The sequence below is a fragment of the Somniosus microcephalus genome, chromosome 1 (genome assembly GCF_052327205.1).
Source record: "Somniosus microcephalus isolate GS21.2 chromosome 1, FLI_Smic_1.0, whole genome shotgun sequence".
In the NCBI taxonomy this organism is placed as follows: Eukaryota; Metazoa; Chordata; class Chondrichthyes; order Squaliformes; family Somniosidae; genus Somniosus; species Somniosus microcephalus.
The window spans coordinates 262,890,435-262,918,215 of NC_140987.1; the positions used below are offsets into that span (position 1 = coordinate 262,890,435).

The 27,781-nt window shown below is 41.3% G+C and overlaps 1 protein-coding gene across 1 annotated transcript in view; it reads right to left on the reverse strand.

Annotated features, from left to right (window-relative positions):
• Window positions 1-6,901: 6,901 nt before the first annotated feature.
• The window catches only part of inip (ints3 and nabp interacting protein), a 45,545-nt gene continuing 24,665 nt past the window's right edge, over window positions 6,902-27,781 (reverse strand). Inside the window, exons 3-5 of the mRNA XM_085993144.1 lie at window positions 14,062-14,164; window positions 12,484-12,574; window positions 6,902-10,206 (exon numbers count right to left, since the gene is read on the reverse strand). Coding sequence (XP_085849270.1) covers window positions 10,111-10,206; window positions 12,484-12,574; window positions 14,062-14,164 — 290 coding nt within the window. The 3' untranslated portion in view covers window positions 6,902-10,110. The remainder of the gene's footprint in view (window positions 10,207-12,483; window positions 12,575-14,061; window positions 14,165-27,781) is intronic.

Here is a 27,781-nt window from a genome sequence, read left to right on the forward strand (position 1 = left end):
GATTCCATGTAACAGTGTGATTGATCTTCTTGCAAGATGTATGTGGGTTGGCATTACAGAGCCAACAATGACAAGAGCAGGGGAGTGTACCCCGTCAATATTTTCACGCAGGTGGCTTGCCTGCTTTACAATAGGAAAGACTGCACATATGTGGAAATTAGAATGGGCCGTGCAGCCCATTAAAAGGGCCCCACACCCGAAAAAAAAACAAATTAAAGGGAACATTGCTCTCTGGTGTCCTGGCCAACATTTATTCCTCAACCAACATCACTAAAAGAGATTATCTGGTCATTTATCTCATTGCAGTTCATGGGATTGTGCTTTGCACAAATTCGCTGCTGCGTTTCCTACATTACAACAGTGACTACACTTCAAAAGTACTTAATCTTATTAACTGCTTTGGGATATCCTGAGACTGAAAAGTGCTATATAAATGCAAGTTATAATATATTAGTAATAATGGTTAGGGGATATTTGTGGTTTCTGCTCACATCCCCTCAAAAAAATGTTACTTCCACAGCTTCCAGGGCTTTTTATAAAATGTTGCAAGACTCGGGCAGCGAATTATACTACACTTGGGGAAGTGCAGGAATTTGAAACAGTTGATACACGACGTTATGTGGCACAAAATCACCTACAGACAGGTGGTATGTGCTCACACTAGTCAACTACTGGGTGCAAGTGGGTGTGGGAAGAGTAGTCCAGGTTCACTTGTTCTTTTCCTTCCCATTTATGGGGAAGACAGGTCAACAGATAGTTAAGCTTGCTTAATTGTCAAATGGAACATTGCAAACCTGCCCGTTACAATAACTTGCATTTATATAGCACCTTTAACGTAGTAAAACGAGGTGCTTCACAGGAGCGACATCAAACAAAATTTGACACCGAGCCACAGACGGTGACATCAGTACAGATGACCAAAAGCTTGGTCAAAGAGGTAGATTTTAAGCAGGGTCTTGAAGGAAAGAGAGGTGGAGCGGTTTAGCAAGGGAATTCCAGAGCTTTAGGGCCCAGGCAGCTGAAGGCGATGCAAATCGGGGATGTGCAAGAGGCCAGAATTGAAGGAGTGCAGAGCTTTGTAGGGGCTGGAAGAGGTTACAAAGATAGGGAGGGGCGAAGCCATGGAAGGAATTGAACACAAGGATGAGAATTTTAAATTCGAGGCGTTGCCCGACCAGGAGGCAATGTAGATCAGCGAGCACAGGGATGATGGGTGAACAGGACTTGGTGAGTTAGAATAGGGGCAGCAGAGTTTTGGATGAGTTACATATAGTGCATTAGTATACCAATATGATGTGGATCCAAGTCACCCAGATTCACATTTTTTTTAACACCTAAGGAAACTTTGTTAAAATACACAAGAGGTCTTTGACAATATAAAGTGGTGGTGTCTTATTTATTATGGAAAATTTGCCTACAATTCTCCAGCTTGGAGTTCAGTGGAAACAATTTACATTTGGTCCAAGGCTTGTACTCTTGCTAAAGTTGTCCTCTCTGAACCCTTTATGGTGTTGGATAAAAACTAATCAACAGGGTTCTCACACTTTTCGACCCTGTACTGGAAGGGCTGACATTGGCGGGGAAGGATACAAATCAGAGCTACACAAGGGAAAGGCTGCTCCCAGTTTCTTCACAACCAATGACAGCTAAGTGATGCTCTTAAGACAAATTACACAAGACTAATGAACGTTGACAACTGATTTTCCTTTGAATTTATTTAAATGACCCCCTGGGCTAATCCAAGGAATTTAAAAAAAAATCACTAAGCTCAATTGAGGTTTATTTTATGGCTTGAATGACAGGAAATAACTCTGGATATTAGTTGGTGGAAGTAAGAGTGAATTCTAAAAATGAACATTCATCCACGGGCAATCATGCGCACTCCCTGAACTATTCTAAATAAGATCTTGGATGATTTACAGTTTAATAAATTACTATAGGGAAAACCTGCTAAATTAATCTTGACCAAGATCCAGCAGGGAAAACGCAATGGTGGTTCTCAGGGCTAGATGTTACTACAGTATAGTGCTTGCAGATAAAGAGCTTATTATGCCATCTGGGGATTCAGCTACTTGGATTGGAACTGAGGTGGAGATTTTGTTACAGTACATGGATGACAGGATGACATTGTCTGTGATCATTACTTTAATTAAAAAAAGGTCACTAGATTTAAAGATTAAAAAAACATTACGTAGCACTGTATCATATTCTCAGAAGCTGCTAAAGTGCTTTATAACCAGAGGATTACTTTTGAAATGCAATGTGAAAATGGCATCTATATCGTGCTCAAGATCCCACAAACAATGAATGAATGACCAGTTAACCTGTTTATGGTTGGTTTTATTGCAGAACATTAAGTATTCATTCAGGCTTGTAATAGTCACCCTTATGTCACAATAAAAATGCAATTACAAAAGAAGTTTTTTTTAAAATTCCCTTTAAAAATGGCTTTTCTCCCTTTTTTTTTGAAAACCCTGCACCAAAGTCCCCTTCCCCAGACAAGTAGGTCTGCCTTTACTAATGTCAGTATGTAACCAGCTACTAAGGTTTGCAACATTGTTGAGTTCAGGAATAATAAATCCTCTCACATAAAAGTAGACAATTTAGGAGCTATTTATACTGGACAGCATGATAACTGTGTAATCGTTTTTGTTACATCTCTTGAGGTCAGAGTGTAGAAAATCACACTGGCATAAACATTACTGTTAACTGGGTTTCAACCATTTCAAAAGGGAGGGGAAATACAAGAGGTGGCTTGCAAAAAATAAATGATCAAAAGGCATAGTTCACAAGGTCCATGCGCATCAATGGGATCGGGTGGCCATGAAATGAGTGCTTTATTTTGCATAAAATAAACTTCTGAGGTGTTCGGTTTTTCTACATTTTTTACTTTAGTCCCCACCAATAGTGGCTGGATTCATGACCGGATTGTAGGATGACACGTTACGTTATCCTGTGAAGTGGTACAAAAAAGGAAATAAAGACGAAGTTACTGTTAAAACATTTTCATGGGAACAGGGGGAGGCCATTCAGCCCCTCGAGCCTTGTCTGCTATTCAATTAGCTCATGGCTGATCTGTATAACTACATCTACCCGCCTTGGTTCCATAAACCTCAATACTCTTGCCCAAGAAAAACATTAACAAGCTCAGTTTTGAAATTTTAAATTGACCCCCAGCCTCAACAGCTTTTTTGGGGAGAGAGTTCCAGATTTCCACTGCCCTGTGTGTGAAGAAGTGCTTCCTGACATCACCCCTGAACGGCCTAGCTCTAATTTGAAGGTTCTGCCCCCTTGTTCGGAACTCCCCCACCAGAGGAAATAGTTTCTCTCTATTAACTCCATCAAATCTTTTAATCATCTTAAACACCTCAATTAGATCACCCTTAATCTTCTATGCTCCAGGGAATACAAGTCTAGTCTATACAACCTGTCCTCATAATTTAACCCTTTTAGCCCCAGTATCATTCTGGTGAAATTATTTCCCCCTCCAAAACAAGAGAACAGGAATGGTGCCAGCGGCTTACAAAAAAAATGAAACCACTTGATAGTGGTTTAAATAAAGAGTTTAGATAGCAGCTCAGTGGAGACATAATCCAGAGTGAACTGCCACGATGAACCAAACACATGTAAATATTCAGTTATTGCTTCTTGTAATACAGCAACAATTTGTATTTATATAGCACCTTTAACGTAGTAAAACATCCCAAGGCGCTTCACAGGAATGCTATCAAACAAGATTTTGACATCGAGCCACATAAGGAAATATTAGGGCAGGTGATCAAAAGCTTGGCCAAAGAGGTAGGTTTTAAGGAGTGTCTTAAAGGAAGAAAGAGAGGCAGAGAGGTTTAAGGAAGGGAATTCCAGAGCTTAGAGCCCTGGCAGCTGAAGGCACACCTGCCAATGGTGGAGCGATTAAAATCGGGATTGCTCAAGATACCAGACATACAATGTACTAGACCTACCTTGCTTGTATTAAATGTTTCATTTACCTTGTTAGCTGTGGTTTGGTGGGTAGCACTCTTGCCTCGGAGTCAGAAAGCTTTGGGTTCAGGTCCGAAGCCAGAGACTTGAGCACATAATCTAGGCTGACACTCCCACTGCTGTATAAGAATATAGGTTTCTGAGGGTGTTTAGAGGGTCATGGCTCGAAAGAGTTAAATGACCCCAAGCTTTTTGCTAGAATGGCTGTTGTGCAAAATACACTGCTTTTGGACTCTCAGGCTGACTTTTTGGCAGGTGCATGACGACGAATGGTCACAAGTATTCTTGTTATTGCAAACTAATTGTTATTGCTAGAAGGGAGGGAAGAACTGTTTGAGACTTGAAGCTGTCTACAACATTATCTCTTACCTCTCTTCTCCGAATGTGGGTATGTGCACTGACAGCTCTTTTTATTTGTTGAAATATAATCCCCTTTTACTATTCTTCAGTATTAAGTTTTGAGAGATTGCAGTTTAATACTAAGTTTGCTAGTTTACAGTTTATTATCTTAATTTTATTTCTCCTGTTAGAATTAGGGAAAAGAAATGTTGGACCTCGGTTTTGTTTACAGTTAGAACCAACGTTTCCTTTAAGCTGCGCAGCTCTCTGCTGCTCCCGCACAGCCCAGGACCGGCTTTTCCAATGTTAAGTTTCGCGCATGAAATGGGCCACACAGCCCCCCAAAATAATCAGGGGGAACATTGGTTAGAACTCTTGTTGTCTTCAAGGTCCATAGGATGCATCATCAACTGCAAAAACAAAAGCAAGCTTGTGCTGAAGCTAAGGGGGGTTCACACTTTTTCATTCTAATTAGCTGCTAGACCAGGTTAGCCTTGGCAGAGGCTCATTTAACATGTGTGAAGCTTAAAGAAACTAAAAAGTAATGCAGCGAAAATAGATGGAACACAATTCAGAATCCTTAAGTGGATCAATTTTAGCGGTTGTGTTACATACAGCCTTTATTGATATGTCTACCACTAAGCATTAGCACTTGGACACAAGATCCACCCATACAGCTACTCCAGTCTCCGCCCCACCGGATACAAATCTGAACTGAAGATCTTTTTTGTTTGAAGGCCCCTACGTTCTTGTATTTTTTTCTACACTGCATACATTTTAAAAGATTTGTCACTTCCTAATCTGAATTTGCTTTGTAGCTGAATAAATTATATTCAAAATACTGTAAATTGGCCAAGAGATCAGGTAACATTCTAACTTTTCCCCAACTGAAGGTCCTGCTCCTCCGTGAAACAAGGGAGCATTGCAGATATTGCCCAACTCAGAAATGGTACCATTTTAACATCTAAAGGCTAGTTAGAAAACTTGTTCACACTACCCAGTGGCACAACCAACATCACTAAAAACAGAGGCCTAGAAATTGAGTTTGCGCTGCGCCGGGGCTTAACGCCGGAAATTTAGCGCCGGTGCTAAGTCGCGCTGCGCGTGCCAAAAATTCAGTAGCGCCGCGCCCAAACGGCTGCCGGTGCTACTGAAGGCTGTTTGCGCCTGAAAACTGGCGCTACGCGCCGCATTGCGGCGCTATTCCGGCGCTGCGGCGCCCGATGCAGTGCGGCAGGCTCGGGAAGTGCAGGCCTCCTCCTTCAGTTAAGGAGGAGCTGCCTGCACCCGCCCGCTGGCCGGTTAAATCGCCACAAAAATGAGCCCGGCACCTCGGGGAAGTGCCGGGCTCGCAGCCGAGAAGCATCTGTTCCGCGGGGGGGGGGGGGGGGGGGGGGGGGAGTCCGGGGAGGGAGGTGCGGGCAGGCGGCCGGCGGGAAAGCGGCCGGCCGCCGCTCCACCTTTATGCGCCGGCGCAAAGTCATGTTAGACTCTGTTGCCAGAGTCTTAGTTGCGGCTGCCACGGGCGAGGCGGCCGCAACTGAATTTCGGCGCTGGGGCCCGTCACCACGGCAACCGGGACGCTGCGCACACCGATGACGTCATCGGTGCCGGCGCAGCGCTACCGGTGTAACGCCGATGTTGGGCCCTAGTCAATTTCAAAACCGGCTGTAAGTCCAGCGCAATGCCCTCTAGCGCCGCAAAATGGGCGCTAAGCCCACTCAATTTCTAGGCCAGAGTATCTGGTCAGTATCACATTGCTGTTTGTGGGAGCTTGCTGTGTGCAAATTGGCTGCCGCGTTTCCTACAACAGTGACAACACTTCAAAAGTACCTTACTGGCTGTAAAGCGCTTTGGGACGTCCTGGGGTCATGAAAGGCGCTATATAAATGCAAGTCTTCCTTTCCATTTACAAAGGTTGTGGGAACAGCCTTTACCAAGTTAGGTTGATTGACATGACCAACAGTATAGTCTACAATTGGGTAATGTGGAACCTTTTGATGCCCTATAGAGATGTGCTGTTACAAAACTTCACTGTTATGCTTCCCAATTGATAGAGATCTAACAAGGTTTTTTAAATATGTTTTCTCCCATGTCAATATAAATCTCTTTAAGAGCTCTCAGCTCTGGTAAAGAAGATAGGGCCCAAGAGGAGACTGACCGTCAAACGGAGAAAAAAAAAAACATTCATATGGCAAGGATATTCATCTTAAATGTCTCTTAGCACAGACAAAATTATCCAGCACATCAGATTTATTTCTATATCGTTCATCTCCCATGGGACTTCTCAGGCTGTAGAGCAAGGACTTCTCTTCTCTAAAAGCAGCAGTCAACAAATCCTTGCAAATATATTTCTAAAGACTCCCAAACTAAGACAAACCCAAGTGTTCATGTAGAAAAGCTTGAAAATTGTTGTTGTTTTTATTTTTACCACTTTGATTTTGCAACTTGTTTATGTCTATTGCTGAATGGAATGCAAGTAACTGCTGAAATTCTATTTTTACAGGGTAGCACAAACAAGATACAAACCATTGGGTTCAGAGGTTGGATACATGAAACAATTAAAAAAAATAAAAATCCATTGCAGTAACCAAGTAATTTTATTGTACTATTTAAAACATCATAAATGGTAGGCAATTGCATCAGCGTTTTAATGAATTGGGTGGACACAATACCTAGAAATAATGATTCAACTTGCCACTGAAATAATCACCCTTTTGTACCAGAACACATGGATGCGTGCTGGGCTCTGGAGATAATTAATGTGCTGCGTTCTGCTTGAAGGCTCACACAATACTTTTTAAATCTATAATGAACCACAAACACCTGATGCCCAAGAGAAAGCTCATATACACAACAGGCAACAAAGGAACATGAACTCACTTTTCCACCGGCCATTCAAATCATAGTCAAACTAAATAAAAGTAAGCAAAATAAAATGACAATTTGAAATGGGTACAGTCATTTAAACATTTACAAGAAAAATGTTCCTTTGTGCTGCACCCATGTAACACAAGTCAACATTTGAAAAGGATCAGATGTGTTTACTCTGGACCTAGTGTGAAGAAACTGAATTATCCCTGTGGGATTTGCCATATGTTTTACTAAGTTTTGTTCAATTTGTGTTCAAGACACATTGATAATTTCTAATGTTGTAAAACTATAAAACAGAATGACATTTTCACAAAGAGGCACGCAAATCTGTTGCTCCTTAAAATGGATAGTTCTTCACTATTTTGCACTAGGGTTTAGGTTGGGTCACACAATATTTTTATCAAATAGACTGGGGCTCTTTTCTCTAGAAAAAAGAAGGCTTAATAGAAGGGTGACTTAATAGAGGTCTTTAAAGATTTTGAAAGGGTCTGATAGGGTAAATCTAGAGAAGATGTTTCCACTTGTGGGAGAGTCCAAAAGTAGGGGCCATAAATATAAGATAGTCACTAATAAATCCAATAGGGAATTCAGGAAGAACTTCTTTACCCAGGAAGTAGTGAGAATGTGGAACTCGCTACCACATGGAGTAGTTGAGATGAATGACATAGATGCATTTAAGGGGAAACTAGATAAACACGGGGGGAGAAAGGAACAGAAGGATATGCGGATAGTGTTAGATGAAGAGGGGCGAAAGGAGGCTCGTGTGGAGCACAGACAAAGTCATGGCTCAGTTGGGCTGAATGGCCTGTTTCTGTGTTGTAAATTCGATGTAACACTGGCTCTAAAATCATTACTGTGGCACAAATGCAGTTTTTAAAATAACACAAAGAGGAAAGAATTCCCAGCTACAACAAACTTGTGACAGAGCACATTAGTGGGGGGGGGGGGGGGTGGAATAGGAAGCAAGTTGATATTTATAGCACACAAACCCATCCATAAAAATAACAACAGCTACAAGATGAACATTTGGGTGGGTTTTGTTTCACCTTTTAACTGATTTTCTCTGAAGATCTCGACTCCTTGCTGAGGTACAATTACACAGTGCTATTTACCCTCTGGGACGTTGTTCAAGTAGCCATTATGCTTTGATGGTGAGCATCAGCCCAAAGAACCACAGCCATGCCAAATTCTGCCCTCACATGAAGACCACACTTTCAGCAAGGGTTGCTGGTCAATGGTCAGCAGTGGAAATCTTGGCTGTTTTTTTACACCCTCTCCCTAACCAAGGCCAACTGCAGCACCTTCACTGCTGTCCCAGCTGGAGAACTCCTAACTGAGTGCAGACCAGGGATGAAACCTGGAATCGTGCTCATTTGTAAGGCCAGCAATAAAATTACTGAGTCACCAGGGGAGCTGTCCCTTTTCTTACCCCCCCACCCCATGTTGAACCTTCCTTTTATTTGGGAATTCTTCGATTTCCCTGCAACTCTCAGCATCTGTGACAGGCAGACCTGATGCCAGTCCTCCGCCATAGCCAGTCTAGAGATAGCCATTAGGAGCAATGAGAGAGATGTCTGGAGTAACTGGTCCATTGATTTTGCCCTTCTTGCATTTCTAGCGTGAACATGGAATTTCACACTCCACAGCAAGTTAGTGCTTCACCACCACACCAAAGTGAAATGAGAAGTAATTGGAGGAATAATACCTTGAGTAACAAATACAAAAGCAAAATACGGCAGACGCTGGAAATGTGAAATAAAAACAGAACATTCTGGAAATACTCGGCAGGTCAGGCAGCTTCTGTGGAGAGAGAAAGAAAGTTAACGTTTCAGGTCGATGACCTTGTATCAGAACTGAAAAAGCTTTTACATAGGATATACGGCACAGAAACAGGCCATTCGGCCCAACCAATCCATGCCAGCATGTAACAGGTTTTTCCTCTCCTCCCCATCCCTCTTTCCCTGCCTCTGCACTTGCTTAAAACCAGTTACATCTCACTTTTTCCAGTTCTGATGAAACGTCATCGACCTGAAACGTTAACTTGGGTAACTTGTTCTGTATGTGGCCTGGTGCAGCACTAAAAAACTATGGGTGGCCACACTCAAAAGCTTAACTGAAATTAAAAAAAAAAAAAATCTTATGCCATAGCAGGAAGTGGTGAATACTATGTTGACATTTCACAAAATACAACTAAAAAAACCTTCCTTTGCAGCAATTTAAAAAAATAGCCTTTCATCTTTAGCAGGTTACTCACAAAAAAACATTCCATTTGAGCGAGACACTTCTGGGGAGGGCAAGTAAAGGGTTAAACAGCTGAGCCACACAGCTAAATATATTATTCTAGCTAAAATTGAATTACTGAATAGAATACATTTATACACAACCAAGATTTTTAGGACACAGCTACAGTAGATTTCTATTCATTACTGTTATATTTCTAAACTTCCTCAATTTAGCACAATTCCAATTTGTATTAGCAGCATATAAAGGTTGAGGCCATATTTTCTGGGTGTAATGATGCAACCACATGCTGCATACAACAACAAAGTACTGCCTTTCTCACAGCAAAGTCCTGGCTATCCAAAATTGTCGAAGTTCTGGCTATCCAAAATTGTGATCCATTGCTACAGAATGCTTGGCTTCTCTTTTGGTATTGGCGAATTTAACGCTGACCTAGGGCCAGTCACAAAAAAATTCAAAACAACATTTTCATAATGAGACGGTTAACTCAAATTGGGCATTTTTTTCTCTCATACAAAATATCTGTGCAGAAAATCTGCAAGATGAAATGTCATGGTCCACTGATCGATGAATGTTCACTTCCCTTTATTGGTGTTCTTTCAGGCGTGAAAAATGAAGTCCTGTTTATATTTTAAAAATGTTCCCATCAGTTTGATTGTCATTTTTTTTGGATGGTTATTCCGGATCCAAACGAGGCAACACAGGAAGAATAAGATTTCCAAAAGCAGAGTCCTGAGTTATGAAATATCCTGATGAATGCGCGTGGGCATGCTGAGGAACAAATGAAAGGATACCGATTAGATTTTTTAAACAGACACGTTCAATAATGAAATATGAAATTAAGTCAATACAAGGCTCAATTTGTTTCCAACAAAAGTAACTTGCAAGTGGTTTAAAAGGAAACTGAAGGTTTACTTACAAATGATAAGCAAGTGAATATACCATTTATTACCAGCCCAAAATATTGAAACAAAAAGCATCGCCAAGGTTTTGAATCTCTCCAACAGGAGAAAACCATTACCAATCCAATCCAATCCAATCTGAAAATATATAAATCCCAATTCAGGTAAATGACTGAATAAGCTACTAATAAGCTTACACTTGCATCATCTTTTAAAAAGTATACCTGCACCTTTCTTAGTGAAAGGTCTCAGCGTGCTTTACACAATTAACTATTGAAGAGTAATGACTGTTGCTGTGTAGGCAAACACAGAAGCTTTTCTGTGCCAGCAACATCTCTGGAGTCGATTGTAAGCAGTGTTGGCCTGACAATGGAGAACTCTCTGCTCTTTTTTGATCTTTAATGCTCACTTGAACTAACAGATAGGGCCTCAGTTAAACATCTATAATAGGAGTAATGAATGGATATGAAGATCAACCGAATACAACGCAAAAAGTTTCAGACTTACTCTATAGCTATTAAAATTTTAATTTTTACATCTTTAGTACTTGAGCAGTAAATTATTCAAAAATGCAAAAGAATAAAGAGGAACAGCAGACCATCTGGTCATCATTCCTTAAATGTAGAAAAGTTAGCTCAGTACAAAAGTTACAGATTGCAAGGAACGGTTACAGATTGCAAGGGCAGCACGGTGGCATAGTGGTTAGCACTGTTGCCTCACAGCGCCAGGGACCCGGGTTCGAATCCGGCCTCGGGCGACTGTCTGTGTGGAGTTTGCACATTCTCCCCGTGTTTGCATGGGTTTGCTCCGGTTTCCTCCCACAGTCCAAAGATGTGCGGGTTAGGTTGATTGGCTATGATAAATTGACCCTTAGTGTTAGGGGGATTAAATACGTGGGGTTACGGGGATCGGGTGGGATATGTGTCGGTGCAGGCTCGATGGGCCGAAATGGCCTCTATCTGCACTGTGGGGTTTCTGTGATTCTGAACCCACAGCCCTAATTATTTAAAACTAATCGAAGTACATTGAAATGAGAAGAGGTCTTTGAGGTGAGGAAGCAAAGAGGTGCATTTAGGCTCATGACTGCAGTCTTGGTAGAACTGCCTTTGGAATCTTTGAGTGCAGCTAGTCCTGTTTTCTTGCAGCTCCCTGCATTATCTACTGGCTGAGGCCAATCTACTCCCAAATCACAGTAAGCTGGCCCTAGGACAACTAGCCCTCCTCCCTGTGGAGCGTCACCCACTGGCAACAGAGGGGCACAGAGGAAAATGTGCAGACCCCTGTCTTGATGCATGCACATTGGTGATCTAACATCTTGCACACCACGTCCCTGATATAGTGAACTTTATATCCCGACAGGGCACCACACTTCTTGACACAGGGCGCCATAGCTGGAGGAAGTCACATTATTAACATAATAATTTATACTCTTATGAACGTGACTGTATTAGTCAGTTCTGGGCCTGCACAGTGCATTCATAGCATTGCAAGCCTGTTTTTGATGCAGACAGTCACTATAACTGCTTAGTCTTCGATCAATACCGTTTCCGTTCTTTAATTATAACATTATTTTCACTTAATTGAGACCACTCACTGTATTTCAGAATGCTGCAAGATCTGCCTTCTTTACAAAACAAAAAACAAAGAATGTCTTTGTCTCTGTACACATAAAAGCTAACTACCAATAAAACCCTGGACATAGCTAATCTTTGAAAATCTCTTCTGTTACGACCACAAGCCCTATGATTCTCCCCCACCCTCCCAGGCAAAACTAACCATTATAGACCAAAACTTTTTGCTACTGAAAATGTGTCATGCTTAATTGCATGAATAGTTGTTAAATAACTAAAAAAAAATCATCTCTGAAATTTCATTTTACATTAGTTCATTCTAAGTTTTCTCCAGGGCAACTTTTTACAATTTCAAAGTTCAACACCATTTAAAATGCAAACATCATGACTTAATGAGCCTTAATGCGTGTACTTGAGAAAATGTATATATGGAGATATTTCAATGGCTTGAATGTACTATGCAGGTTCACAATGGAGCAAAATATCAATTCCCAACCTAACTTTTTTTTTGCTAATGATCTGACAAACAAAAGAGGGACTATAATTCTCAAATCATGAGCACAGGTAACTACTACCTGCAAGGCCGCTTTCTGTTGTGCTGCTATGTGCTGTTGTTCAGCGTGGTCCCGAAAATCTTTAGCAAAAGCAGGTCTTGATAAAGGAATACTGTGAGGAAGCAATGCAAAAAAAAAAATTATGAATCCAAACTTTTCAGTTCACCAAGTATCCCTTCATACACTTTACACATAATTGCTATCTGTTAAAAGAACACCAAAATACCGACTGTAAATTAAATCTGCTCAAAATACATTTATGGCCATGAACTCACACCTCCTCATACCAAAGTCATGGAGATACTACATGCTTCAATTAACTGGTGCATTATATTTGTACATACACTGGAGATAAAACAATGGGGAAGGTATGATCAACCACAATCTGAATTCATTTCGTGAATTGTCCACTGAATGGGTGCTCTATTGAGTGCGTATTTGTTCAAATTTATCCATTTTATGCGGTACAATTAACTTGAAAATAAATTTGACTGAGGATAGCAATGAGTACAATATTCCACAGAGATTTTAAGTGTGTTCCAGTGAAACAGCCACTGTATTACTGGTGGTGATAGTAGAATCAGTGGGAATGCAATGCCTCACACTGTTTAAATGTTCAGAAAAAGGTTAAAACTAGAATTAGCATTTATTTTTACATTATAGATAAACACAGGATAACATATTGATTGGAGTGGACTAAGCCAAGTAACAGTGAGGACCTCAAATTAAAGCAACAAGAGACACACTCCAATTTCTGTTATAAGATAACATGAACAGATAGATTTGGAAAGCCAGTTTAATTCTATTTTCATCAATATTCATGGGCCCTTACCAGCAGCACAGGTACTATGGTTGAATTAAGCCATTTGAACTGTAGTAATATTATATTTTACTGCAAATTGTAGACCCCAAATTATCCCCAAACTATTATTCCCTTAAAACACATTTTAATTACAAAAACAAAAGCAAGAAATTGCTGGAGTTACACAATCGAGGAGTTTGCAGGGCTGTATTTGAGTGATTTTACTAGAGATTAAGCGCTGAGGTTACATTATTAACATCCATCTGGTAGATGGTGGTCAGAATTCTTTTAAACACACGTCACTACTATTACATAGGTGTATTTGTGGAGTATGATCTAGAACCTCATGGGATGCTAGTTTTTGTGATGTAGGAGCGACAGTACTGTACCACGAAACATCTGGTACCCAAGAGACATTCACTACGTATCCACTACTAAATTAAAAAATTATTTTAATATTGAAAGGCTGCTCCATTCCCTAAAGGCACTAACTTTGCCTCTACTTACTCTGCCCGCGTCCCCCCGTCCCCACCCAAAATAGATTTTTTATCTTTTTAAAACCTTGCAGTGATTACTAATACAACTGGAGATTGAAAAGGTGAAAATTTCTGATATATCGTGAGCACTTAAGCATATTACTGAGAAAGTGTTGCAAAGTGAACTAACCATTGCTTCTCAGCCATATCTAATTCAGCCTTCAGCTCATTTTGAAATATACTAAAGCAATGGTACACATTTTCCAACTCCCTTGCAGAGTCATCCAAAAGAAGTTGCAAGAAAGATCTGGTGCACTATACCTGGCTCCAGGGTTGTTCATAGATGACTGATTCTGCATTATCAACTTTTTCTTCTCCTGTTTGAGCTCTGCCAGGATAGCAGCACGGTTTTTGTTCTGAAAGTCTTTGGAAAAAAGATGAAATTTGGGAGTGCAAATGGTAAGTCAAAACAAGGGTCAGGGTTCACCCTGCACCACAGGTATCTGATTAAGCAGGAAAATTCCTGGCTTCACATCATTCATTCTGCAGTTTTAAAGAGACTGGTCAGCTTAACTTGGAGCCAGTTTCAAAGGAAAGACGGTCACCTGGAAAGCCAACTATGTGGTTTTCCTTGGTCTGAATTGCAAGGGATGTTTTAGTACTTACATACCCTGCAATAAGGATTGAAAGGTGAGGCCTGGAATAAAAGATTCACATTGTACTTCCATACTGCAGCACAGATCAAGCAGGATTTTACATTACAATCTTGATTGCAAACACTTCACGTTGGTACGATGTGGATTCACACCCGTGATTTCCTAATCTTGGCCAAGTTGAGAAAGTGGAGGGAGACAAGAGACCAGGCAGTTTTCCCAGGAGAAGAAACACTGTAAACAAGGTGTGACACCGCATGTTACTTGGAGTTTGTGTGGCAGGCTCAAAAGCACCATTAGCAGATGCCTAGGATTAAGTGGCGAGTTTTTCCTCTCAGCCAAGAGAGCACGGAGTACAACACGGAGACAGACAGAAAATGGGGGGGGGGGGGGGGGGGGGAAACGGAACAGATAAACTTAGACTCTTAATATTCACAGGAAGCAAATTTTGCATTCCTCTCACTTGCCCATCCCTCCTTGATTTTTGAAAAACAAAGCATATGTAGGGTCTACATCTTCCAAATACATTAATTTAAGAGACATTCTGCACATTCAATTTCATTTTTCTTTCCCAAAATGTTTAATTGCAATTTCAGTTAAATAATAATTATTAGCTTTAATAAAAAGAGTTAGCTTGCTGGCAGGACAGACCCTGCTTGCTTACAGGTGAGAACTAAATGCACAAACCTTTTAAAAGCTTTTTCCTTTCCAGATTTCCTTCATTCTTAAAATAAAATGCTACTACTGTACTTTACAAAGAATATGTGATGTTGTGGAAGTAGGATGAGAATTCATGGGAGTCATTTCAAAAGGTTGAAAACATTTCATTGTTTAAAGAAAAATAATTGAACGGAGTTATTCTGGCTGCAGTACGCCTGGGATACACAGGTCCTATATCTGTTCAAATAGACCCTTCAAAGTCATAATGCTTTTATGTGTAATGCTCAGTTCCTGCAGTTATCCTCCATTAATTCACTTATGAAGGAGTCAGTGGAAGTTTTAAGAGGTTTAAAAAAATCACTGCTTTATTCTTATATTTTGCTCGATCAGTAAAAGGTTTCAAACATACATTTCTATTATTTGTATGAGGTCTATTTTGAGGAGAAGGCACAACTAACCCAAATGTCTGAGCAGGTACTACAACTGAAGAAAGAGAGAAATTATAAAAACAAATCAATAACCACTTTGCCAAAGTTCATACTAGCCCAACACCCTAGCTCATAAAGAGAGGGAATAGCTGAACCACACAGACCAGGAATGTGAAGTCTGTGTGTTCCAGTTATGGTTAATATGAATCACTGCACACAGACCACAAGAATAACTTTAACAGGTCTTTACTAGTCGAAGGTCAGGGCTGAACTACCCAGCAAATTACTACACAGCACTTATATACCGGTGTGGTCACCACCGGTATTACCGTATACAGCAGCCAGAGAAAGTAGTACATCTCTTAAGGTGGAACAGGTTTAAGTTCTCTTAAGGTGGAACAAGTTACATACACAAGGAAAGTCCTAAATTTGATACCCTGTCTAGCATTAGTTAGTTGATCTCAGCCGGGACTGGCAATAAAGGTGCTATAATTGGCCTCAGTGTCTTGGACTGAGGGAGGGGTATATCAGTCGGGATTCCCACTCGTCATCAGTATCTAATAATCCCTGTGGGACAATTTGCTTGTGTGGATATTGGATGAGGTCAGGATCAAATAACTTTGTAATGTGTCAAATAGTGTCAAAAAATTGGAGGGGGTAAAAAAAAAACTAAGGAATAAAATCGTTCTTAGATTCCCTGCTGTAACTTTCTATAATTCTATGCTTTGGCTCCATTACTACCCCCAGCCAAAAGGCAGCCTGCTCAAAGTATTTGCCAATACTACACTGTAACCAGTTATTTAATGGATGATTTGGGTAATTTAGCCATTGATTTCCTTTTATCTCTACCTCTAGGAAACGTCTAGCCTCCGCTTATGGATTTCCTGAAGTTTTGAAACTCACCAAGTAGCGAATTACAATACTCACACACTTAATAAGTTAGCTCAAAATTGAAAAAAGATATGGCTGCATTACACCAAACATACAGAAATTAGATACACTCCTCCCCTCTCCTCGCTGGGCTAATTCCACAGGTGCCAGTTATCCTCCAGTATCTTGCCCAAGTGGCCATTTTGGATGAGTGAGCCTAAAATGGTGAATGTCACCAGGCTATTTGATCATGAAGCTCATCTCAACTAAGGCAGATTCCATCCTCACCAGAAATCCACAAATGCACAATTTCAACTGGGGTTGTTCGATGGCAGTCAAGCGTGGGAATCCCAAGGCGGTTTTCCTTTCCCTAAACCAGGGCACAGAGCTCACTTGTAGCACTCTTACTACTTTCCTGCTTGAAACCATCTAACCCAGCATAGTACCTGGACTGAACATAGGACCTTTCTTGTTTGTATAGCTCAGTTACTCACTGCCTTAACCAGCTAAACAATTGGAGATTTGGGGGCGGGGGTAGAATATTTAAAATATTTGCTCCTCTTCTCTCACTTCCATTCATATAACCATCGATTGGGATGGTCCAAGGAGAAGTCAATGGTTACCAGTTAATCTGTCAAGAGCCCCACATATACAATGTTGAAAGGTAGTTCTCCTGCAGCCATATTTCCTCACTCCTCTTCCACAAACGATCTGGGTAACACAGTAAGACACTGTCATGTGGAAGAAGGTCAAGAGCAAATGTCTGTTGAGACATCTCATTTAAACTGCAATACCATAGCTACAGTCCAAAGCTGTTGCCTTATAGTTACTGAACCACTCTCACACTACCCTAAAACTGATAACATCAATGTTTTGTGTATGTCTATGGTGCAACTTAAATATCGATCACAATTACCTCATACACATTTACCGGGTTTTTGTTTCTGGAAATAAAACACCCCAACCTTGTTAATAAATACAATCTATTGATTTTTGGATTTGAGATAACTATCTTATTTAAAAAGGTACTTTATATTTTGCAACAGTTCTAATCCAGCTGTGCCCACATGCCCCTAGATCAGTTGAGCAACAGATGCAGCAATTTCATAGGCAGAGGATCAACCACGAGGTCACCAGCAATGTACATGCACAGTCTGCCTCGCTAGAGTCTTACTCAACTTAAAATATTTAATTTTTAAAAAATGTTTAAACATTCAAATGATTCATTCTACTACCAATGCAAATCAAGGAATACTGTACAATTGTTTAGTATTAACACCAGAGTGATTGAGAGTGTAAATATACATATAAAAAAATGAAAATAAGACTTTTATTTATATCGCACTTTTCACGACAACAGGACGACCCAAAGCACTTTACAGCCAATGAAATACTGTTCATTGTTTGGATAGGTAAATTATGAGCAGGTTCTGTCAGAGTAATTGATCGTAGTACCAAACAGTGATTCCAGCTGGCAATTCACAAATTTAAAAGGTGTCATCCTTCTGGACCTGTCTGTAGCCTTTGACACTGTTCACACAAAATTCTGCTCCAATGCCTCTCCATCATCGTCCAGTTGGATGGGACTGAACTCACCTGGTTTCATTCCCATCTTTCTCCCCCTTTCCCTTATGAGGAGTTGACCTGTACTTAGTGCCTCTACAGACTGTCTGGCCAAGATTAGGCACTAATCGTGTGGGGAAGCCCTGCTTCTACTGCTCAGTGGCGAGGCCTGACAAATGCACATTGCCACCAGGACAAGGAGTGATTTAAAGAAACCTGCTGAAGCTATCTATCTCCATTTTACTGCAATCACATTGTACCACTTGTAATAATAAACAGAACATAGGAAAATGAGTGATGATAAATGCATGCACCCCAAATACACTAAGAACCTTAATTCTAGCTAATTACAGTGGACTGCTTAATTATGTAAAATGCAATCTTTCATATCCAGCAAGACATTGCTCTTTGCCAACTTACTATTGCAACGAAATGTAAATCTAATTACTTAACAGAAAATCGATCTGCTGTACAACATTCATCACCAGTGTGACTGAAGAGAAATTACATGATGAGCTCCTTTTGTGAGGAGTACAAGAGGTAATAAATAGCTCCTAAACCAATTAAAGAGGCAGTCTTCAATAAATATGCACCAAATGCTGAGCCAGCATTTACTGCAATCTGGAATCAAATTGCAACCACAACTGCAGCATCTATGCTCTATGTAATCACCACAAATTAGACAGCAATTTATTTTTCCCATGTTTCTAACTGTAGCACCAATACTGCCATCCTAGTTAAGGTAAGCTGACTCAGCAGAGCTGTAATCAATCTTGGAAACCTTTGATCCTTCTGGATTAATGCTACTCTCAGCTTAGTGATTTTTAAAATTTTTATTGCAGTTCTCTGCTGTTGCGACTAGCTTACTTTGAACATTTCCCTTTGTGAATCTGATTGCACGTTGGCACGTTAGCAAATCAAGAAGTCGAACTTGCAAGGCCTTCCCCTTTTCAATTACTCTAAATTCTAATCAAAGGGCTGAAGTATGACGAGCTAGCATGCAACATGTTCAAGACTGCCTTTTCGGATTTGCATGGATCAATTTAAATGTAGTTTGGTTTGGCCTGTTCACGTTTTGTTTCTAACAACACAGATTGCAAACTAAAGCAGTGTGTATATTTACAGACTGCAATCAGCACCACAAGCCACCAGCCTGCAGTCAGCACTGCCTGGTTGCTGGTGGTACTGACAGGTGACTGGTTGCTGGTGGTGCTGACTGCAGTCTGGTGGCGCCAGCTGAATGGCTGCTCCAGGTCGGTGTTTTCTGTTCTGTTGCTACTGTAGTCTCTGCTTCAGCTGCTGCTGTCAGTCTCCTCTGGTCCTCATCAGGGACTGTAAGTTTATAGTGCAAATGACCTACTCTGAACCTGTGGTGTTTTTTTTTTAATCTAAAAATTGCTAGTACACATATCTTAAGGCACAAATACATGCAACCACTTTGTAACATGCTGCAAAATTTACATCCGCTTGCTGTAGAATTTGGTTGGGCTCGCCACAGAAATTTGTTCCGAGATTCTGCAAAATTCTAGGAACCTTGATTATTAAAAAAAGAATCAGATTGGAAGTTCCCAAGAATACTTAATAAAACATTAAGATTAGTGTTTGTCCTAGAAATTAAGCTATTTACATTTCCAGTAAAGGCAAAAGTTACACGACAAAGGCAAGATTTTAATCAGAGCACGTGTATAAATGTGATTACTGAGTGATAAACTACAAAAAGTATAAATACTGTTAGAGAAATTTGATAATCTAATACCAGGATATGGATTAGATCTGTCTTTATTGTTTTCTTTCAAATCAAAGGCAAAATAAAAACCATTACATTTGGTAGTAACGGAGGATAATGGATCAGTCTAAGTAAATTACAAAAAAAATTCAATCAAGGAGTTCAAATGACATCAGAAACCGTGAGAGTGAAACTAAAGTTGTTCATGATTGTTATTTGAACCGTGAGATTGTATTAATGCCCTAAACTCATGTTAAAGTATTTCTTGTTTTTAATACAAGATATAATGTATCGTACTGTGTGTGAAGGCTTTCAGTAATTACCAGGCTACCTTTAAGCAGTGAATACACGGGAAATTTATCTTGTGTAGATAGTTTGGTTTAATTAACAACTGCAGAAGTATCAAACATCCAGTATTATAAAGGAGAAGCATCTGGAAATTTAACAAATTAACAGTATTTCCCCACCATTTAGCCCCCATCTTGGCAGTTGCAAGGGATTAATGGCAGTCTTTATTAGACCAGGTCTGTACAGAACAACCGTTTACAAAATGTACAATTGTGATGGTAACTTGCAAGCATTTCTACAGTAAGCTGAAAACCATTACAGATGACCTTCAAACGTTGCTCAAAGGCAAACAATCCTTTTTATAATACAATCATACAATGTTACAGCACAGCAAGAAACAGACAATTTGGCCCATTATCTCTGTGCCAGCTCTCTGAAGGTGCTCCAGTCCTTTTAATAAGTAATATCATTTAGTGTATGTCATCACCTTATTCATCGGCCCCAAAAAACAGATCACCTCACATTTCTTGGTGTTAAATTTCATTTGAAATCTATCTGCCCAATCTATTAATCACGATGTCCTCCTGAAGTCATTTACAATCCTCTTCAGTTAACTCGCTCCCTAATTTGTCATCTTCAGATTTTCATATTGTGCCATCATACTTTAATTTAATGTAATCATAAGCACTGTGTACAAGATTTTGAAGTGCAATAAATGACCATTCAACCACACCCAAGGTGAAAAGTACAGTTCCCACCGCTTATATCGGGCATGTTGGTGTCACTGCGATTTGTCCGCGATAATTGGTTGCTAGTAAAACCAAGAGTACTTTACAGAAGTGGGGCAAAAAGATTTGTACAAAAATTATATAAATTGAAATACGTGTACTACAAACAGAATATACTCCGATTTATCCCTCTCGCTGAATAATTAATTCAACATTTTAGCTCTTCTGTTGCTTTGTTTTTCCACGTTTGCCCCAAGCTGTCATTAGGCAGTCCTACTTGAATTTACACAGGATGCTGACTTATCTGGGCAACTAAACTGCCATTCACAGCCAGGCAATTTTCTGCTCATCTCAGATGCTGGCAGAAAATAAGTCACTAGCACTTACAAAATACTATGGAGTCGAGTATTTGAGTCACATTTTTTAAATCTGTAAGCAAATTACTTAGAAGTTGGGCTTAAAATTACATGTTACAGTAAGCATATCACATAAGAAATGTAACATTGCCCAGTTTTGTACACAAAGCTCATTTGTTCTCTATGGAAAACGCGGGGGGGGGGGGGGGGGGGGTAAACTGAAGTGCAAAGGACTTTTTTTTGCTGAATGGTTTCAGAATACTAATAAGGTAAAAATGTAAATACAATACACTTGAACCAATGGCTGCAGTAACTGGTGGTGCTATAGCATGGCAGGATATCGATCGAGTTCTCACTCTTAATATCACTGTGCCACAGAGGAGACAGGGCATGTGTGTATATGAAATCTATACATGAAAATGTTGCAAATGTTGCATCTACCATGCATTTTGTCTGTCAGATCACACATCAGGTGTCACACATGTATATTTGCAAATTTTTTGCAGCTGATTCCAATGTTATTTCTTAATTTAAAAAAGCAACAAATCTTGCCTAGTGACTTAGGGAATGTAGAAGTCAAACGTGAGGAATATGGGTAGATAAACTTCCAAACAGGAACTACTAGAAACTTATGAAAATAACAAATCAAGCATGAACAGTCAGCAAAATCTACCAATTAAAAGGAAAAGGGGAATAAATTAAATTGCTTAAAGTATTTTTTTTTTCACAATGTATTTACAGCACAGAAACAGGCCATTTGGCCAACTAGTCTATGCCGGTGTTTGTGCTCCACACGAGCCTCCTCCCACCCTACTTCATCAGCATATCCTTCTATTCCTTTCTCCCTCATGTGTTTATCTAGCTTCCCCTTAAATGCATCTGTGCTATTTGCCTCAACCACTCCCTGTGGTAGCGAGTTCCACATTCTCACCACTCTCTGGGTAAAGAAGTTTCTCCTGAATTCCCTATTGGATTTATTAGTGGCTATCCTTTTAGTGGATACCTTGGTTTCTCCACTAAGCTAAGCACTTACCACTGGAAATAAAGTTTGTAACATAATAACAGACATTATAAAATTATAAACATTTATGAGAAAATAATTAAACATACCTATACATTTCCAATGTTTTAAATACCTTTAACAATGCTTTCCATTGCAGGTCTGTGCTTGTTTGAGAAGCCAGAGTCTCAAATTCACACAGGTTCCCAGATATATCACTCAACAAAGTATTAAGCTACAGTTTCCAGCATACACCTGTACCTACAACTTCTAGAAATGTTTAAGACAGAACAACTAACCATTCAAAGAGTTGTATGGCAGAAGGACCTCTACCTGGCTGAGGCGGAGTGTCAACTATCTGACAATTTCTCCCTCTGGACAATGAGCCCACCAAACAAATTCCCCTTTACCCAACCTCTATTCATTCTTTCCTTGTCCAGTCTCTACCCAATTGCATCCATGATTCTTCTGATCCCCTCTGCCGCTTTTCTGATTTCAGGTTCTCCGGTCTCCAATCATTCCCTTTTCACCATGGACATACAGCCTCTCTATAGCTCCATCCGTCAGCAGAAAGAATCTCCAGGCCCTCCGGCTCTTCCTTGAACAGTGACTCAATCATTCCCAATCCACCACCAGCCTTCACCACCTGGCAGAACTGGTTGTCACCCTGAGCAACTGCTCTCTAACTCCACTTAAATCCTCCAAATGAAAGTTATCACTAGGGGACCCCCATGGATCCCAGCTATACAAGTCTTTTTGCAGGATATATGGAACACTCTGTTCCAATCCTATTCAAGCCCCCACCCTGACTTCTTCCTCAGTCACACTGACAATTGTGTTGGCACAACCGCCTGCTCCTGCTGTCAACTCAAGAAAATCATTAACTATCCTTCCAATTTCCACCCATCCTCCACCTTTACAAGGTCCATTTCACTGAGCCTTCCCTTCCCTTTCTGGACTCCTCTCCATATTTGGGAATGGGTTTCCCACAAATATTCATTGCACAACTATCTGGATTATGCTTCTTCTCACCAATCTCCTGTAAAGATTCCATCCTTTTCTCTGTAGTATTTGCTCTGATGACTCCCTTTTTCATACCATGTTTGACATGGCCTTTTTTCTCATCCAAGGATTCTGCTCAATTATGGTCCAGAGGACACTTGAGTCCACTCCATTCCCAATGCCTCTGCCCTCACCCCCTCATCCCACAACTATAGGGTCTCCCTTGTCCTTACCTTCCATCCCACTAGCTTTTGGTTCACCCTTGATTACTTTTTCACCACCCCAAATTACAGCTGTCTGTCCTGTGCAAAGATATAACAGCTGTTCATCTACCTCCTCCCACACCAGCGTTCAGGTTGCCAAACAGATCTTGTGTGAGATAGCAATTTACATGTCCTTCCTCCAACTCAATATAGTATTCATGGCTCATAGTGCAGTCTCCTCTGCACTGTGGAGGTCAAATGCAGATTATATGACCGCTTTGCCAAATACCTGTGTTGTGTCCACAAGTGCCATGTCATTCTCCCTTGAAACAACAACAGAAAATGCAGGAAACACTCAGCAGGCCAGGCAGCATCCGTGGAGAGAGAAACAGAGTTAACGTTTCAGGTCTGTGACCCTTCGTCAGAACTGGAAAAAGTTAGAGATGTAACAGGTTTTAAGCAGGTGCAGAGGCAGGGAAAGTGGAGGAAAGATAAAAAGGGAAGGTCTGTGATAGAATGGAAGGCAGGAGAAATTAACTGTTGCAAATGGGGATGGCAGAATAATCAACAGCTGCCATGTGAAAAAATAGGGGCATGGGTTATAGTCTGAAATTGTTGAACTCAATGTTGAGTCCAGAAGGCTGTAAAGTGCCTGATCGAAAGGAGGTGCGATTCCTTGAGCTTACGTTGAGCTTCATTCGAACAGTGCAAGAGGCTGAGGACAGAGAGGTCAGAGTGGGAGTGGAGCGGAGAATTAAAGTGACAAGCGACCGGAAGCTCGGGGTCACCCTTACGGACTGAACGGAGGTGTTCTGCAAAGCGGTCACTCAATCTGCGTTTGGTCTCCCCAATGTAGAGGAGACCACATCGTGAGCAGCGAATACACTATACTAGATTGCAAGTAGTACAAGTAAATAGCTGTTTCACCTGGAAGGGGTGTTTGGAGCCCTGGACAATGGGAAGGGAGGAGGTAAAAGGGCAGGTGTTGCACGGGAGAATGCCGTGGGGAGGGGAGGCACTGTTGGGGGTGATTGAGAAGTGCACCAGGGTGTTGCAGAGGGAGCGTTCCCTTCGGAATGCTGAAAGGGGAGGGGAGGGGAAGATGCGTTTGGTGGTGGTGGGATCACGCTGGAGGTGGCGGAAAATGATCCGTTGAATGTGGAGGCTGGTGGGGTGAAAGGTGAGGACAAGGGGAACCCTATCGTGGTTCTGGGAGGGAGAAGGGGTGAGAGCAGAAATGCAGGAAATGGAACGGACACGGTCGAAGGCCATGCCAACCACGGTAGAGGGATTTGGAGGACCACTTAATACAAGAGATTCTTTGTGCCTCTTTCTCAACGCACTGGGCATGTAATTAGCATCATGTAAATGACCTCTACAGTATTAAATTTCAAAAATCAAGCTAAGGGTTTCATTGTATACCTATGAAATTAATCTCCTATGGGGGCAAAAATTGCAAAACTCACTCATGCTCAGTCATGGAATGGTGGGAAGTTGCTTCATGAGTGCCTACACGGCCAATTTGTAATCAAGCCCGTGGATCAGATTGGAGGCCAGGTGTAGGAGACAACTCAGAAGGCAAGACCGCCTCAAATACTTTCTACTAGCCCATTACCATCCCTCATTGATAGGGAACCAGAAGCAAAGTAAGTATACCCTTCCAGCAGGTATGCCCTTCCATCTTAACGGTGTATGTTACGGTGAGGGGAGGAAAGCAAATCTTTTAAAATAAATCAAAACAATGTGTTCTTAAAAAAAAATTGTGTAGCTATTTTTGTTTTCTTTTGAGTAGTAGCGGGGTTGAGGGTTAATGATACTGATAAAATCAATTAGTCTTTGCTTGCAAATTCATTACGCTTTTGCAATCTGTTAATGAATATCTCCAAATTATTGTCACATCAATTTAGTGCATCAATTAGAGAATGAAAGCAGCAGCTTGGAATAATTGTTAAAGGGGAATTGTCATAAGGTGGCGAAGTTTGATAATGGCAGTTTTGAACAACAAGCCGCGACCATTAGCAGTGGGAACATTGAAGAAAGTGACAGAATTATACAGCATATAAAGATCAAGATGCTCAAAAGTGGTGCTATTAAAAAAACTGTGGAGTGCACTTAGTTTAGCGCATAGGATACTATCAAACAAGAGTTTCTTCAGTAACTACTATAATAAGGGCAAGGTTCCAATAATGTATCACAAGAAACTATTGTCAGTGCCAGCTTTGTTTCACCAAGAAACAGCATTAGAAAAGTGTGAGAATCGGCGGGAATCGCAGGCTGAGCGGCTGTATAAAGGCTCCAGAGCCCAGGTAAGGCCTCAGTGCGAGAATCGGCGGGAATCGCGGGCTGAGCGGCTGTATAAAGGCTCCAGAGCCCAGGTAAGGCCTCAGTGCGAGAATCGGCGGGAATCGCGGGCTGAGCAGCTGTATAAAGGCTCCAGAGCCCAGGGAAGGCCTCAGTGCGAGAATCGCGGGCTGAGCGGCTGTATAAAGGCTCCAGAGCCCAGGGAAGGCCTACCAATCTCCAATCTTGGAACTCGGAGGGAAGGAGAGAGGTAAAAAGTAATCCAAGTGTGACGTCACCAGAAAGCGGGTAAGTGATTGGTTGGTAAGTATTTCTCCTTTTTTAAGCTTAAATCTCTTTGGTTTATAGTTTCTAAGGTGTGATATTCACCATCTAGAATCGGGGCAGAGGGTATTTAAGAATAATATTAATAAATTTAATTAATTACATAGAATGGGAGATCAGGTGATGTGTTGCTGCTGCAATATGTGGGAGCTGGTGGACACCATTGATGCTCACGGTGATCACATTTGCAGTAAGTGTTGGCTGCTCGAGGAATTCCGGCTCCGTGTTGAAGAGCTGGAGTCCGAGCTTCAAACACTGAGACATCAGGGAGGGGGAGAGTTACCTGGACTCTGTGTATCACGAGGTATTCACACCAATTAGATTAATTAATTCAGATGTAGTCCGTGGCCAGGGTCAGGATGGTGTGACTAGAAGTGAGGCAGGTACGGGGATCCAGGAGGTAGTGTTGGAGGAGCCGCAGCCCTTGCACTTGTCCAACAGGTTCGAGGCTCTTACTCCCTGTGAGGATGGGAACAGGGACTACGGGGAGGATGAGCAACCTGGCCACAGCACCATGGAGCGGGGGGCCATTCAAGTGGGGGGAGTTAAAAGAAATGTTGTAGTGGTAGGGGATAGTATCGTTAGGGGGATAGATAGAGTTCTTTGCAGCCAAGAGCGAGAGTCCCGAAGGCTGTGTTGCCTGCCCGGTGCCAGGGTTACGGACATCTCCTCTGGACTGGAGAGAAACTTGGAGTGGGAGGGGGAGGATCCAGTTGTCGTGGTCCATGTTGGTACCAACGACATAGATAGGACAAGGAAGGAGGTTCTGCTGAGGGAGTTTGAGCAGCTAGGGGCCAAATTAAAAAGCAGAACCACAAGGGTAATAATCTCTGGTTTATTACCTGAGCCACGAGCGAATTTGGCTAGGACAAATAAAATTAGAGAGTTAAATGCGTGGCTCAAAGACTGGTGTGGGAGAAATGGGTTTTGCTTCCTGGGACACTGGCACGAGTACTGGGGCAGGAGGGAGCTGTTCCGTTGGGACGGGCTTCACTTGGCCAGTGCTGGGACTAGAGTCCTGGCGGATCATATAACTAGGGCTGTAGAGAGGGCTTTAAACTAACTAGCGGGGGGGAGGTTCCTAGAGAGAAAATAATAAAAATGACAACAGAGAAGGTCATAGACTTAGGTAGCAGTGGGGAAATTAAAAACCAGAGCGTGTCAGGAAGGGGCAGAAGGTATGGAGTAAAAGGTAAAGTAATAAAAAGGGCAAAAGCAGGAACTAAGTGTCACAAAACATCTTTGAAAGTTCTCTATCTGAATGCACGTAGCATTCGTAACAAAATAGACGAGTTAATGGCACAAATAACTACATATGGGTATGATCTTGTGGCCATTACAGAAACATGGCTGCAGGGTGACAATGCCTGGGAATTAAACATACCAGGTTATTTAACGATCAGGAAGGACAGGCAGGAAGGAAGGGGAGGTGGGGTGGCTATGTTAATAAAGGAAGGAATCACTGTAATACAGAGAAATGATATTGGGTCAAAAGATCAGGATAATGAAACAGTTTGGGTGGAGGTAAGGAATAATAAGGGGAAAAAAACACTCGTGGGTGTAGTCTATAGGCCTCCGAACAGTGGCAACTCTGTTGGACGAAGTATCAATCAGGAAATAGTTGAGGCTTGTAATAAGGGAACATCTATAATTATGGGGGATTTTAACTATCATATTAATTGGACAAATCAAATTGGGCAGGGCTGCCTTGAGGATAAGTTCATTGAGTGTATTAGGGATGGGTTTCTTGAGCAGTATGTAACTGAACCGACCAGGGGGCAAGCAACCTTAGATCTGGCCCTGTGTAACGAGACAGGATTAATTAAAAATGTCCTAGTAAAGGATCCCCTTGGAATGAGTGACCATAACATGGTTGAATTCCATATTCAATTAGAGGGTGAGAAGGTTGGATCTCAAACAAGCATGCTAAGCTTGAATA